General features: G+C 32.7%; 1 protein-coding gene across 4 annotated transcripts in view; it reads left to right on the top strand.

The window, feature by feature from the left end:
* Window positions 1-8,583: 8,583 nt before the first annotated feature.
* LOC149550820 (protein tesmin/TSO1-like CXC 5) overlaps window positions 8,584-17,213 on the top strand; it is a 38,394-nt gene continuing 29,764 nt past the window's right edge. Inside the window, exons 1-2 of one of the 4 annotated variants that reach the window (XM_089786386.1) lie at window positions 8,584-8,977; window positions 9,074-9,277. In XM_089786386.1, coding sequence (XP_089642512.1) covers window positions 9,084-9,277 — 194 coding nt within the window. In that variant the 5' untranslated portion in view covers window positions 8,584-8,977; window positions 9,074-9,083. Of the gene's footprint in view, window positions 8,978-9,069; window positions 9,278-17,213 lie in introns of all 4 variants that reach the window. The other 3 variants (XM_089786384.1, XM_089786388.1, XM_089786387.1) reach the window with 3 other exon arrangements.

Genomic DNA, 17,213 nt, shown 5'->3' on the forward strand with positions numbered 1-17,213 from the left:
TGAAAACTAAATAAAAATATTGAATACTTAGGACCAAGCTTAGAAATTACATATAAAATTGAATAATAATTCTCCTTGTTAATATTTCAATTATATAGTCATGTTCTTAGTTACTTAACCTTGGAGACACAGTCTTGGGTGTAACCAAAATCACTAGGATCAAGATTCACTAATTCATTATCATTGTGATACCCTTTGTTCTTTTTCCTTTTTCTCATCATAATAGCTTTTGAGAGTTTTCCTAGGCTCGTCAAATGTTTTACATAATACAAGATGGAACTATATGTCAAAATACATTAAGAGGCAAATGTGACCAATAAATTTCTCATGGTTTGTTCCCCATTTCTTTTCTCCAATACAATCAGGTCATGGAGTAGATTTATCTATACATTTAATACACCTTTGACAACCCCATAAAACTCTATATTGATGTTTTTCATATAAGGTAGTTATATATGGAGTTAAAAATTAAATTTGGGTTTCCCCATTACAAAAATACATATTTATTTTTTGAAGACAATCAATCACCATAATATTTTCTCTCCAAAGCACTCAATTAAATATTTGTGTAGCTAGCTATAGTATATTGGCATTCTACAAATACTATAATAGACTACATAGATGATTTTGTTTTTTGATGTAACGGGATAAATCAAACTACACCAATAAGTAGACAAAAAATCACACACTTTCAAAGAAATTACACCCAAAACATTACAATACAAGTTTAAAAAAATGTTTGGAATTTATAAAGATGAGAATGACTCAGTGTTTCTTATGATAATTTGTAATTTTTAGAGATATTATTAAAAACTATTTGTTCCACTATGGGCTCTCAAAAAAAAAAAGGCATAGTAAAATATTCAAATAAACCAGTAGAGTACATAAAATGTTGCCTATTAAGTTAAAATTTGAAGAAAAAAAATACATAGGAGAGAGTTTTTGAATTGGAAGGGAAAAGGATGCCAACATCAACATATCAGAGGATTATGTTAACAAGTCAAATATTTAAAAATGATGTAATGATCCCTTATGTTGTAAAATATTCCTAATTAATAAGACTACCTGAAATACTATTTTGGAGTTAAAGATTATTAGCGAAGAGATAAAATCTATCTTCTTTGTGTGAAATCACTTACAAGGTATCTTGATGGATCCAAACTAGACATTGATTGTAGAGTAGAATACAAGTTCTTATTGAAGTTTATGAAAGATCAACCCCACAACTCCCAAGAATCAGCTACATGCAAATACCTATCACCGAAAGAGAGAAGCAAAAGCTATGGAGGCTGAAATTGCCAGATCCAAAGATGAGACATTCTTGATGAGCAAAAAGAGAAATTGCTATTATCAAAAGTGAATTAATCTCAATTAATTGTTTACAATGAGAGATCATCCTTATAAAGGAGATCGAAACCCTAAAAAGGTCTAACCTAGGTTGAATAATAATTAATAAAAGAATTAATTATTGCATGCTTGAAGTTTAGCTTAAGTAAACTAGAGTTATTTAGAAAATATCTAATCACTCTAACACCATCCCTTAAGATAAACTTAGGGAGTAGCTAAAAACCTAGAAACTACTATTGAAAGTAGATTTGGGTCCTGGTAAACAAGGCCTGATGAGGTACCCAAGCACAACCAAATCTCTCAAAAGAGGTGAAATAGAGAAAAACACATGGAAAAATCCTACTCTAAAAAAAGATGGAAATAATGTTGAAAAGACTAGTGAAGAACTGAAGAAGCCTCCAAACTAGGGAATGTTCTAGAAGATAGGAACAAAAGATGATCATGAAGAATACCACTGAAGCATGTAGAAGTTGCAAAGCTCTGTCAAAAGTAACTGGTGATATGAAAACCTCCTCTAAAATAGAACCTGACCAGGTAGAGAAGACTGTAATTTGCATCAAATCAGGAGGCACACAAAGGCAAATAACTGAACTCGAAGACACAGATGACATGAAACACCAAAACTTGAAGAGTTGATCAATCTAACCAAGGAAGTGTGAGAAACAAAAGAAGGACCCCCCCTCCTAATGCAAACAAGGGTGAGGTGACAGACAACTGGAAAAGTGGGCCAAAAGAACTACATGTCAAGGAACCATGATCAAGATGCACAAAATAGTACATATGGGTGTACTGAGGTGATTAATCTCAAACACAACATGAGACTAATGTCACGAAAGGGACACTCATTGGAGAAAGGAATATGATAAACAAAGGCAAAACATCAACCCCCATGGCATTTTATTCATGAGTAGTGCATGTACAATAAGGCACAAGGCATAATGAAGCCCAAGAATACAATAATCTACATGAGTGTCCTCAAATGACACTACTCGAATCAAAAGGAAAAATAAGGTAAAACAACTAAAACAAAAATACAGATGCAAAATGACACTTTATCTCAATGTGTTTACAAGAATGCATACAAATGATGTCTAAATAGACCATAAGAGACATAAGACTAATACAATAGATAATATAAGTCATGATGAGTCATCTAAAGTAATGAAATTGATCCTCATACTTGAGACAACCAAGATATCTAGTAGAATGCATGAATGCAAAATATTGAATAGAATGTGCCTTGAGTAGAATCTAAAGAAAAAAAAAATCACTAGAAAGAGCTCGGAAAGACCTTTCCAACAATATAAAGAATTCCCAAATTGAAGATCAGATGCTCAAGATATGTCTCCCAAAGTGGAAAAAGGAACTCTAGACTTTGATAGCAGAAAAAATAATCAAAACTAAAAATCTTCTGTACCACTATAACGAGCTCGGAACCAGCTTTCTGGTAATATCTCATTTTTGGAAAATAAATTTTGTATGCCTGAGATATGAGAAAAAACATGAAGGTAGGTCAAAACAAAGCCCGAGGAGGTGACTGGAATGCTGATGCAATACTGACATGGTGCTGATGTTAGCGAGTGACGAGCCCAAAAATGATGGGAAAAAAATTGTCGAGGCATAAAAGGCTAGAAAAAGAGCCCTACTGGATAAAAAAATCCGATCATCAAAAACAAGACAGATGTAAAATCAGTGTCGCCGGTAAAAGAGTCGATGTTGGATTAAAAACTGGTGGCCAAAAAGAAGCATGTGCTAAAAAAATTATTAAAAAAAATTGTGCTGGAAGCAAATGTGGATCAAACATACCAAATAGGTGGCAAAATATAATGCCACAAAGGTCAAGAAACCCAAACCATAGTGCAGAGGTAAAAAGGCACGTGTTTTGAAATAAACATTAAATCTTGCCATCATCAAGGTATCCCAAAAATGTGTTGGTAAACTCCAAAACAAATTCATTCTAGATATTGAACATGTGATGAAAAGCCTCCACTAAATGCATAATTCAAGGAAATGAAGTATGGGTCCAAGTTGAACACTTGTACTGGCTTGTCGTCTCAAACCATCAAATCAAAAATCACAACTGACTAAACACTATGAGTGAATGCGAGAAACAAGGCTTGCGTGGAGGCTGAGAAATATCAGGCAAGAACAATGCACTGATTGGGGTGTGTCCCAAAAAATAAGGTGCAAACTCCAATCAAATCGCCAAGGGCTTGTAAAGGCACACTTAAAGGACGGTAACACTATGGTTTCAAATAGCCCAAGCCTATGGACACTACCTCCAATGCGTTGGCTCTTTAGGCCCAAGGCATGTGGCAAATACATGAGCCACTAAGAGATCTCCTCCTCTTCACACACATCCTTTCAATTAGCCCATTTCCCTTGTTCCACTCGGCTGAAGGCGCAAGAAAAAAAAAGGTCATTGTGCTCCACCAATAAAATGCCACTCTCTAAATTGGGAACACTAGTCAAACTCGAAAACATGGCACCAAAAATTAACTTCAACACTGCCGGATCTCCCACAACTCGCACAAACAAAATCCAATGGATGATAGAATGCACAAATATTTTGAAGGGAGGCATGTTTTGGAGGTCACATATGCAAATGTTTGGTTGTGTGATTACCTTGCAAGCATACACTGATGTGGCCTATGAGTTGGATGCATTCCAACACGCTGATGGTGGAGAGAAAGCTTCCCATACCACACACAAAGGTGGAGCATGAAAGGAGGTTGGAGGTCAACCACATAGTGCCAAAACAAGCAATGTGGGGCCATTATACCACACATCCTCTAATAAATAGAGTAGACTAATAGTGGTGGGGTGGTTGACGTGTCCTCTACCATAATTAGGGGTCGTGAATTTCATGCCCCACTTCTTCTTCAATAGGATCCATCCTTCTCATCGACGACTGACTATTGACAGAGACCACAACAAGAGGAGTAGTTTCCATTGACACAAAATTTCTAGATGCTAGGGCAACCTTCGCCATCAAAAGATCCAATGTAGAAATCCATAAAGCACATCATGTGATAGAAATTTGAGCTCTTTTTCCCATCTGTTTGAATACTAAGGAGGTCTTCGAGGAAGGACAATATGAATCCCAAAAATGCGTGATTTAAAGGAGGGTGGTGTTGGCTATGGATGCAACCCATGATTGGAGAGTTGAAGTTGATGTGGCACCTCCTAAAGCAAGGGTCTTTTCCCTAAAAAACATGTTTTGTATGCCTATGGTCACCTTAGATAACGTTGAGTGCAATAATCATGCGCTCAATCAAAAAATGCCTCCACCCACCAAAAAGACAAAGAGCCATGCACGTATAAATTTGTGTAGATTATTTTTAATCAAAGAAAAAATTTGATTAAAAAATAAAAGATCACCTTCTTGATTTGCGTGCTTAGGTCAATACACTCGGGTGCAAAATCTTTTTGCCTCAAATTTCAACAGCATCCAAACTGGACATATTTTATATGGAAATGGGGGTTTTCAAGTGCTCTGAGCTCAATGGTGATGTCTGTTTTTACTCAAAGTGCCTAAAAATTAGTGACCCCGAGATCCAATAAAAAACTACTAAAAGCTCAAATCTGAAAATTGATGCCAAATTTCTCACAAACAGAATAGGGGCATGAAGATTTGAAGCTTTGATACCATGTTGAAGTTGATGAAAGATGAACCCCACAACTCCCAAGAATCACCTGCATGCAAACACTTGTCACAAAAAGAGAGAAGCAAAACCTATGGAGGCTAAAATTGCCAGATCCATAGATGAGACATTCTTGATGAGCAAAAAGAGAAATTGCTATTATCAAAATTGAATTAATCTCAATTAATTGTTTACAATGAGATATCATCCTTATAAAGGAGATCAAAACCCTAAAAGGGTTTAACCTAGGTTGCATAATAATAATTAATAAAATAAATAATTATTATATGCCTAAAGTACTAGAGTTAATTAGAAAATATCTAATTACTCTAATAGTTCTTTGTGGTTGTGCAGTTGGAGATTTCTAGTAGGTAGCAAGGTTTAAATTTTGGTAACAACAAATGGTGATTAGAGGGCATGTGAAACATGGTACCTTGTAGTGAAATTATGGGTGTAGGGTAGCTTGTAGTCCCTTTTAAAGGACACTATAAAGTATAATTATAAAATTCTAGAATACAAATGAAGTCTCACATTTGAAGACAATGCATCCCTGAGATTCTAGCAATGCCTATTTTAAATCTTACTTGCACTAAAAAAAATGTTTTTGATGTAATAAAATCATACAATTTAAATAACATGAGGGAAAATACTATTTAATGTGCTATAGGCAAAGGTATTCAATCTTTTTAAATGAGATTTATTCTAGTGATTCTTGGGCCTTTTGAATGTGATTACAAGGTTAGATTTGAGCCAACATGTTCAAAGGATCAAAGATCTATCATATTTAGCATACACATTTAAACTTCAAACCCTTGTAGGTCTAGCTCTCTTTATCTATTTTAGATTAAAAACTGAACAAAATTGAATTTCTCAAATCTTACACACTTAATGGTTTTACTAGAAGCGCTTCAAAAGATGCACGTAAAACATTAAATCACAAAGAGGAACCTCCCACTCTAGTATTTAAACTCACAATGATGTGAAAATGTGAATCAAAATGGTGGAAACAATGCAATACAAGATTTAAACTCACAATCCACCCAAATATAGATGAAATCCAGGACATATGTACAAAACTAAATGATAAACACTACTGGCATCATAGAGATCTTAGGAGACATTATCATAATAATACTAAGACTTGATGCTTTATAATGAATGCCAACTCTTAATAGTGACAGTGGATGTTTGATACATGACGATTGTGTAGGTACTCTAATGTGTTAGATGCACTCTTGTTAACAATGCTAGCTTGGAATAAATGCATTTGTGAAGGTCCTATTTATATGCCTCATATATTATTTCATCAATAAAAAAGATCAACAATTGAGGTAAAAAAGAATTGAAACTTGTAATGTATACGAATTAATGAGATGGAAGCACAAGATGAAGGGTATATATATATATTTCTTTAAGGTGAGAGTTATAAATAATAAAAAAATAAAACAAAATATGAGAGGGGTGTTTTAGTCATATAATTATTTTTAAAAATTATTTAAAAAGAGAGGACCAAAAGATGATACAATGTTAAGACTAGCATATGCTTGCAATGGTAATTTGATAGATGTTTACAAATACATATTTTTAAAATATAATTTACTATGCATAAATTAAATTAAAATTAATTTATAATTTATAATTTTTTAAAAATAGATTTAAAAATATTATTTATTTGTATCTAATTTATCATATATTAATAAAATGATCATTTAAAAAATCTTCCAAAAAAACAAAAAACAAAACTAATTTAAAAGCTAGAAAACTAAAAAGAAATTCAAAGAATTATAAAAACTAAAATCTAAATCAATTTATAAAAACTAAAAGGATTTTCTAACATAAAACATATATTAACTTCTCATTTTTAAATTATATTCTAATTTCTAAAAAATAATAATGAGAAAATAATTGAAGTGTACAAAAGAAAATAAAATTTGAAAAGAGAACTTCAAAGAACAAAGTTCTCACATAAAATACTTAATAATTTTTTTTACCTGTAACTATGAACCTTTAATAATATTTTTTAAAAATATTTTAAATAGATTAAAGAATTGTTGTTTATTTATATTTAATTTATTGTATATTAAAAAAATCATGCATATACATAAAAATCTATTCATAATAATATAAAAAATTAGCAAAAATAAACAATAAATTAATTATAAAAACTAAAAACTAAACTAATTTAAAAGAAATAAAAAACTAAACTAATTTAAAAATAAACTATAAAAGCTAAATCTATTTTAAAAAACTAAAATCAAATTTAGATTTTCTTATAAAAACATCTAGAACAATATCAACTTAAAATTTATTTGAGGTAAAAAACTTAAATAAGTATTCCATTTTTAAAATTTGGAGAAAATGTTAATTAAATATATTTTAAAATTATAAATAATAGATGATGAATTAATGAATGAAAAATTAATACGTTATTTTTTAAGATTTAGAGAAAATGTTAATGAAATATATTTTAAAATTATTAATAATAGGTGATGAACTAATGAATGAACTAAATAAATATTTGAAATTATTTAATTCTCAAGGACCAAAAGACATGCTTTTTAAAAAATTAAATTTATTATTCATAATAAAAAATAGCTAGAAGAGTAATGTTAGGGATGATAGAAAGATTCAACTAGGGAAAGCTTGGACTACAACTTAGACTTGAAATGTGTATACAAATCTTGATTTTCTATGTATAGAAGCATAATTCAAAAACATATAATTTGATACGGATATACAAATTTTGATTTTCTATATATAGACACACAATTCAAAAAATAATAATTTGATCTTAAAAGTCAATAAGGTAAACTTACATAACCATCCAATTTCATAATGTTTCAAACCTAAGAACATTGAACATATATCCCTTGCTTTATATTAAGACAACCAATACTTCACTATAGATAAAAAAAGTTTTCTAATTCTAAAATAATGAATAAAACATAAAAAAATTTAAATTGAAAAACTAGATTTCCACTATCTTTCTTAAAGTAAAACATATTTTTTTTTTATCAAAATAATAAAATAAATAAAAAATAATTTAATATATTTAATACGTCCTTCAAAATTTATAAAGTTATTAAAATAAACTTCTATTTCAATTTATTATTAATGTACACTTTGAACACACTACTATAATTAAAATCATCACCTTCTTTAGCTTAAAATTAGGTTCACATAACATTATATCATTTTGACCATATTCTAAAATGTGAAATCTTTACACTCACATCTCAGTAGAACTTTACTAATCTAAAATAATAGTTTTCATTTCTTTAAATATAAATAAAACAAAAACAAAACCTTTACTAAATATAACTTTGGACCAAAGAATTTGATGTTTGTAAATAGATGGACAATGACCTCATTTTCACCAATAACAAAGCTGGTTTCAAAAATTTCAAAACACATTAAATAAAAAAGTCCAAACAAAGACTTGTCACCATTCCAAACCTAAAACCTTTTTAAATCTGCTTTTTTAAATCTTTAAATAGAATACAAAATTAAAAAATATAAAACAAATCAAAACTTCTCCCCGCTAAATTTCACAACCTTTTAATTACGCGCACAGAACCTCTTTTTTTCTCCCACTGTTCTTATGTGGTTTGAAAACTACAAAATATAAATAAATAAATAAAGCACGGAGATATCATGCGGTGATCGGACGGCAGCGCAGCGACCATCGGGCGGCCTATGAATCTGAGCCGTCAGATCTTTGCAACGTCAGCTCAGCCATCCGATGCGGCGAAACGGAGAAATCACGGCCGTCGAGTTATTATTGAATTCAATTTCAAAAGGCAGGAGGGAGAGAAAGACAATGCGAAGAGAAGGAAAAAAAAAACGAATCTTTAAAATCCGTCAAAATCTCTCATAAATCGAAACCCCTAGCTGTACTCCATAAATTTTCAAAAATTTTCTGCATTTTGAACTTGTGCAGGGGCCGATCTCGCTTATAATAAATCAAAAATTCGATATATTTGGAGGTGAGCTGCTTTAGCTGTCCGCACATTCTGATTTCTTAGTCAGATTTTCTTTCTTCTTCTGTTAACTGATTGAGTAATGGCGTGTTTGGAAGGAAGTTATAGGGCGATGGAGCAGACCGTTCAGCCACAGCAAGGAGAGCTCCCCCCTAAAAAGCTCGTGAGGCAGCTGGATTTCACGTCATTTAACGGGGTAACGACATCTTCTGTCAATGCTCCTCCTCCTGCAGCTGCAGTTGCAGCTGCTGCTCTTGCTTCGGTTTCTTCTGAGCCCAGTATGCGAGCGGCGGTGCCGGTTGTCGTGTATGATTTCTCAAGCTTTACACTTTTTTTTTTTCATTCTGATCTTTATTCATTTGAAATAATTGCCGTCAAATGCCCTTAATTATTTTAAATATTTGAAAAAGGTTTCATCAATCAAAGCGTTAATTCAATGCGATGTGTATTGGGCACTCAATTGATAAGATTTATCAGTCTGAGTTAGATAAATTTTCAAATTTTCAAATTCATAATTAGGTTCTTGCGGCACGGCAACACGTGTGAGCTGAATTGTGGTTGGTTTTTTCCTCTTATATAAGAATCTTATCAGAGCATTTTGAAATAATTTTGTAAAAGACATGGAAACAATTTATAATTTTAAAAAATCGACCTTAAATCGTAGTGAATTGCAGATTAGCTATGTTTGACTGTAATCGCCTGGTTCCTGAGAATTGTAGTATTTTTAAACTCGGAGGCTTTGTGATTTTCAAAATTATTCTAATTATTTTGAAAAACGAATAAAGAAATAAACATATTTCCGTGATTAGTTGTTCTTGTCAGTTTTGGGTAACAACAGAAGGTATCGCTTCTATCAAATTCAGCCATGGCTCACACCTGGAATCATCCGTGGGAATATGCAATGCCCCGTATGTCGAATTCCCCCAAGACTTACTCTTGACTTTGTTGTCTGTGGTTTTCACCTCCCAAACTATGATATGGTTTCTTTCGAATTAATTAAGTACTTACTGTTGGTCTCATCTGTTGAAATATGCAATATCCAGAATTTGATGTGGTTGTGCATTTGATTAGACAATCAACATTTAAATATTTTTTATATTTAAGTTTGTAACATATCTTCTGAAAATTTGAATATTTCTATCCCCTATAAGAGCTTTAGCAATATACCTCATACCTCATTCACAGTCGAAGAACAGATCTCAGGAAACAACTTCAAAAGAGCTAGGGTTCCAGATGTTTGGCTGTTTATAGATGGTCCCATAGGCTGCTCAGGTCTCGTGGACATTATTAAAATCTTTCATTCATTCATTCATTTCAACATTGCATTATCACAATAGCTGTATTTGGGGGTCATAATCCTCTGAGCTAAGAAGTAATTTGAAATAGCAGTGATGACTTATGAAAGATTCCAGAGGGTACATAGTTTTCATTTATTTGAAATCATGATTAGATAGTTTTTACACGGTTACTATGGGAGCTGAATGGTGGTTATAGATTTTTTGAAAAAATTCTCAAGCAACAATGAAATGGCCCATAGCTTACAATAATAACACATCTGGATTGCAGATCGGCAAAATTTGACGGTGATTATTAGCCTTTAGGCTATCTAAATTCCAGAATTGGTGACATCAACTAGAGTTGCAAAAGTTTTAGGCCTTGTAAGGTTATATAGTAACCTATGAAGCCTTAATTTTTATAATTTATGCTTGTTCTTTTTTTGTAAAAGTGATCTATCTAGAGCAGAAACAATGTGTTTTTTTGCCTAGTAAGTTTTTTTATCTCATTTTGGAGGTGTTAGTGTTATCACATTCTCTGTCAAATGTTGGTATTACCTTTTTGTTTTCATCTTGAATAATGATAATTTAATGATCTCTGAGCTGATCGATGGCGCTTTCTTGAAAGTGCCTAAACAAGCAGTAGTTTTTGAATAAAAAAATCAAACTAGTTTGTATTGGAGTTGACTCTAATCACTTGTTTCTTTGAGGTTCAGGATTAGAAAAATTATTTAGAATTGCTGTATTTTTAGGGTTTGATGAGGATATATAGTTGTCTCTTACATCTTTTAAATTTAAATTTTTAATGCTCCCTAAGTTTTAACAAAGAATAGGAAAGTGAAAGAGGGAAGAAATGCATTTGCCTATTGGCTGTCATTTTCACATATGCAAGGTTTAGGATTGGCTGTATTGAGTTTAGAGCATTGATCTAACCAGTTATTAAGATATCATTATTTGAAATCATGATGAGTTTAATGTCCTATGAGGCAATAAACAAATATTAATAGTCAAGATATCTTGAAAATTGTAAGAAACACAGAGATGGTTATGTTTCAGAAAGAAAGAAATAAGCTAGTTCTCTCTCCAATTTTAATTCTACTGTATATTAGAGAAGTTTTACAATAATTGCTAGGTCCTCTGAAGTTCATTATGTACAAGGTTATCTAGAATTGAAATTGGGTGTCAAACATGGTTACATAGTGATCTATGAAGCACCGTAAGTTCAAAATTTCATTACAATTGTAGAGCCTAATAAGTTGTAAAAGTGAGCTTTATTTTAAATAATTCCTGTATGGTATGGTTAAGTTCAATTAAATTCAGTTATTTCAGAAGCATGAATAGGTGTAATTGATGCACAGTGACACTTCTCCATGCTGTTATGGGTTTATTTTCTATCATAATATTTTACATTTTAAATCATAACAGTTTTAGTGTAGTTTGGGGCCATAAACAAATCTTTTAGCAATCTGCAATATTTTTCCCAACTAAATATTTTAGGGAGCCATAAGGTTATATTACTTATATAGCTATTAAGCCTCATAAAGTTCAAAATTCGAAGATTGATTGTTAAAAAGTTAAAAAGAATGGGAAATCAATACAAGTAAGAGTTTCATTTGCCTTGTTAGATGTTTTAACACGTTTAGGAAAGGTGTGGTTTGTGGGAATTGGTCAAGGTATTGGGAAATGTTATACTATCTCTAGCAACAACTAATTCTTTTACATTTTGAAGCTGATTATGGGAAAGTTTAACCAATGTTGTTTGAGGACCAATCATAGGAGGTAGAGGGTATCCCAATCACATATTTTAGAGTAAAAATTCCTTATTTTTTTTTCTTTTCATAGGGATATATGTCAGCTTCCCTAGATATTACACGTTGATCATATGGTCTCCCTAAGGTAACAGTCAAGGTTCGCCTCTTTTGTCATCCCCTTTGGTTTCAACCCTAAACTTATCTAGGTTTAATCTCCAATGTAATTCTCCCCACGTATGCTATATACTTTGGTAGAGCAGTAGTAGGGGACCTAAGTAAACACTTCTATCTATTTCCCACCATGAATTTCTGCTCTTGTATGAGTGGAGTGGAACCAATATTGTATAGATCAATTGACTTCTCAATTTTTGAGAAAAGAGATAGTTAATGAAGTCTAGGTGATGGAAAGACCATAGAATGCATGGCTGATCGCCTTAAATTGTAGTGGCTGCCAGGGCACCTAGTAAGAATGCAAAAAGGTATCCCACATTGCATTTGGCCACTACTTTCTATTATTGGTGCAAAAGCAACAAAGATTCTTGCATGATTGGAAACCGGCCAAGCTCCCATCTCTCCTCTTTAGTTAGGCCTAGCTATTGGTGTAATGGTGTAATTCAATATTCACTATTTACACTTTACTTAAGCTTACTTATGATAATGTATTGCATAGTAGTTGTCATTGAGACACCTGGCAGTGTTCACCTAAATTATGCACATGGTATTGGAGAATTCCACTCTAGGTGGTGATAGTTGTTATCCCAATCACCTAGAGTGCATATATCACATTATCATCCTCATCATTGTTCATACTTCATTGCATAATGGAGGATGACCCATCTTTGGTGGATGTGCGATTGCACCTTGTGTAGGTGATAGCTTATCTTCTCCTTATTGTTGTCCTTTATTACCTTTCCTATATAAGGAGGCCTATTATGCACATTTAATCAATCCATTGGACTCAATCAATGCAAATGTCCAATCAATCCATTGGTGTTCATTGTTAATAATAACATTCTTGCATCTCAATGCAATTTTCCTTGACAATCTCTTGTGGAAGTTATCTTGGTCTTTCATTTGATCCCGAGGTGTTGTAGAGTCAACTAAAACTCTAATACTAGCCAACCTAACATTACAACTTCTTATTGGTGGTTCCATCACAAAATTCCTTACTAACCCTATCTATCTTCGAATGTCATACATTGTTTGTTGGATTTGCTTCAAGCTTCTCTTATCAGGAGTAACTTTAAGCATATGATGTATATAGCTAAGCATACATAATTATATCTATTTAGAACATATTGTAAAGTGTTAGGAAACTTGCAACCAAAAATATCACCATTTTCACATAACCCATAATAGATCTGAAATAAATAAACACTTAAGACTCCACATGCAAGAGAATAGACAACATACCCTCAAAATGTGACAAGATATACCTTGGGAAACTCTCATTAAGGGAAAAAAATTGAGCCTCCAAAAGCTTCCATCACAATGTATTATTCAACAAAACGCCATTGCAATACAACCATGGAAGCCTTTAAGGCCATAGCCACAACCAAGCAATCCATGTGAATAAGCATGAATATACAGATCCCATGCCATGCTCCCAACCTCTATAAATACTTCCTTGACTAGCGTCTCTCTCCTATCTCACTCTATCAACAACTACCTTTGTGGTTGCTTTTATAGAAGCAAGCTCCCGCAAAACCATCAAGTGGTATTATATAAACCATGTGCTACCAAATCCCCATTGACCCACAATTAATATTGGGCATTTAATTTTTTTCCCAATATCAAATCATTACATCAAATATTATCACCACAACTCATCAAGAATATTCCATGGGAATCTCTACATGTTGCACGTCCATCTAGGTGCTCCTAGTGCAACATTACATAATAAAACAAAATAATACAACATAAACAATACTATGCAATGTGTGCAATACACAATCTCAACATAAAGTAAATATTACAAATAGAAATCTTGGAGTAAGACATATATGGTTTTTTTTGTGTGTGTGTATATTTTATTTAAAAAACATATATTCATAATTGATGATATTTTGGAGTGCATATTTGTTGATACATAATAGTCCTCAATTATTGTATTAAGTTCATTTGCAAGGCAACATTCAAAAATTGAGCCTCAAAGTCAAATTTGCTAAGTAAAAAACTCATTGGAGAATGGAGGCACAAGAGGCTAGAGGACATCTCTTGTCAGTCACTAGCAAAAAATGTTATTTGCAAAACTATTTGTACCAAATTGGCTAAATTGAAGGGTAATTTCTAGTGGCAGTGACAATTTTCTATGTTGTTTAGAGACTGTGTGACAATAATCAACAATAATGGCTACAATTGAAAACATAGAGAATAGTCCCTTGCCAAAGTTGGAAAGAAAAAAATGAACATCATTAATGTTGTAAATAGTTGTATAGAAGAGTAGCTAGCAATAGAGATGCTTTGATTGCCAAACTTCTTGGTTGTGTGGTTGGCTAATGATAAGTTCATTGAAAGTGAAAGCAAGATCATGAGCCATAATGGTTGGGCTTACCGTATTTCTAGCGCCCCCCTTTGCAAATACCTTTAGTTTTTGCCCTAAATCACAAATTTCTGGTAGAACAAGAAGTAGAATAGAATTAGTAGCATCAAGTACTTGGTTGAGCTCTTGCACCATGCTAGCAAATCTTTGAAACATAATCCACAAAACAGATCTTCTTTATTGGAGACATTAAAAGCATATCGTTTCAGCTAGGTTTATAAACATTAATTTTATCATAACATATATTTGATTTATTGACGGAGTTCAACCATAGGAGAGCTAAGATAAAGGGCATATCAGGGTTCCTTAAACAATCTTCTACCATAAGACTAAGAGGGGATGCCATCTCTCTTGGCCATCATGTGGCTCCTTGTCATCCATATGAGAGGGTTTACTAAGTGAGGAATCCCATAGTGATTCCCCTCTTCCATTGTGACCTTGATCTCTCTCCTTATAATTAGAGTTCCTTAACATATTGGTCAACCAAGGTAAAAGTTTGAGGAAACTACAATAAGTATTTGAAGTGTCCTTTCCTTCTAATCCCAAGGGCGTGGCATTCTTTCAACCCCCTTGGCATTATGCTTTAATTTCATACCACCATGAGGTGGTATGCTTAGAAGTGGGCATCATGACAGTTTCACCAACCTTGTTTTGTCCTATTATCCCTACCATGATTGATTACAAAAACCACATAAAGAGTTACACATTATTGCATGTTTTTTATTCAAATTAAGGATCACATAATAATATCACATTCATATACATTATTCATAAACAAAGATCATGCATAACACCATTATTCATTGAGTGCATGCAAAACAACTTCTTATAGTAGAGAGGAAATTTTGAAATTGCCTTGACTCTTTTTAAAACCACAATTGCATTTTGAAAATTACCCCAAGAATTTGAGGATTGCAACTTTTGATAGTTTTTGGTCTCTAATTTTGGAAGCAATGCCATTTGCACACACACTTTACATGAGGTACGATTTCCACAATTGCATGACCTTTTGAGAGGGATACAACTATGCAAAAACATTCATGTTTGATGCCATTACACACTTGATTTTGGACTCGTGATAAAAGTCCTCAATTTGCCATGTATTGAGACCAAAATTTTGTATGGATCACCCAATGATACAGAACAATAAAAGATGGTAATATTCTCATGATAAAGAGACATCAAACTTGTGCTTTCAAATGCCACATCAATATTGCCCATAGGATGGCAAATGAGCATATTATACCAAGGGAACTAAAGGTTGCAATTCATTTATTGATTTCTGGTTATATTGTTATTTGCCAACAGATTTTATCTAGATTGCTTGGTTGTTGTAGCTTGTTTTCAAATTGTGAATAAGAAGAGATCTATGGTTGACATACAAAAGGGAGGATAGTTTTTGAGGATTCTAATTGACAATCTTATAAATCAATTTTACATTGAGATGGTTCATAGGTAAGTGCGCTTGGGTTAGGTTCGCATTGGTGCATCCAAGCTATGCCTGGGGCACCTTCGGTATGTTGAGGGTGAGCCCCCATGTACTCCTAGTGTAATTGAGCTTACCTTGGACACACTTGGTCCTGCTTGGTACGAACTTGGGATGAAACTTATTAAAAAACAAATTTCTATCTTTCTTTCTTTTTCTTTGCTGAAAATCCTAATCTGACCATATAGGGATCATTTTATCTTGGACAAAGCTCATTTTTCTGTTCACTCTCTTTTTCTCATTTTCGCATTTGAAGGGTAGTTGGTATTTTTCAAAGTTGATTGATCAAAGAGTGCAAAAGGAAGGGAAAAAACTTTCGCATTTGAGATTTAAGCATTTAGTTGTATTCTCTAGCCTACTAACAAAATTTTCAAGATTTTGATGACTTTTTTCAAGTTCCTTAGTAATCTTTTTTAGAAAAAAAAAGAAACGAGTTTCATGATTTTTTTTGATCTTCATTTTGAACTTGTTCAAGTACAATAATGGTTGTAGGTTTGTAGGAGCCAATCAAAAATATCAAATTGATAAAGGATTTCCTTTATGGAGACATACTACAACGCTTGAACAACTTTTGGGAAGTAGGGGATATCTTTGAAATTTTAATGTGTGAAACCAAATTTAGGTGCTTGTATTATTGAGCGAATCTTTATGCTTTTAGGCCACCAAGAAAAGGGATTAGAATTTTGAAGGGTCATAGAAGAAGGGGCTATCTGCCAAACAAATATTGGGATTCCTTAAAAGAACAAGAAGAAGTTGATAGCATGGTTGAAAGAGCAAGACTAAGAGCTTATCCTTTGACAAAGGAAAAAACAATGACTTCACCTATAGATTCAATGACGACCTCCCAACATCCTTTCTTGCAGATACTCTCTACCCAAGCAAAGTAGAAAATCCGATTTTTTCATGCAAAAAATGTCCAATGGACAAGAAATTTTAAAAAGGAAGTAAGAGTTATTGTAGAGCAAAAAATTGAATGTTGCATCTAATGGGCTTCCTTTCAATTTGGTGAAATCACCATATTGATAGGAAATGGTGTCGTGAATCAAGAGTGCTACTTATGGTTTCACTAGTCTTGGGTATGAAAAGGTGCACACACCTTATTGAGAAGAGTATAATTTTGTAGAGACATCATCATAACCAATTAGAGACTCTTGGGATGAATTGAGAGTTTCTATTGTTTTTAATGGAT

This window comes from Cupressus sempervirens, chromosome 6, assembly GCF_028749045.1.
Source record: "Cupressus sempervirens isolate cs-2001-9-10 chromosome 6, ASM2874904v1, whole genome shotgun sequence".
NCBI classification, from domain to species: Eukaryota; Viridiplantae; Streptophyta; class Pinopsida; order Cupressales; family Cupressaceae; genus Cupressus; species Cupressus sempervirens.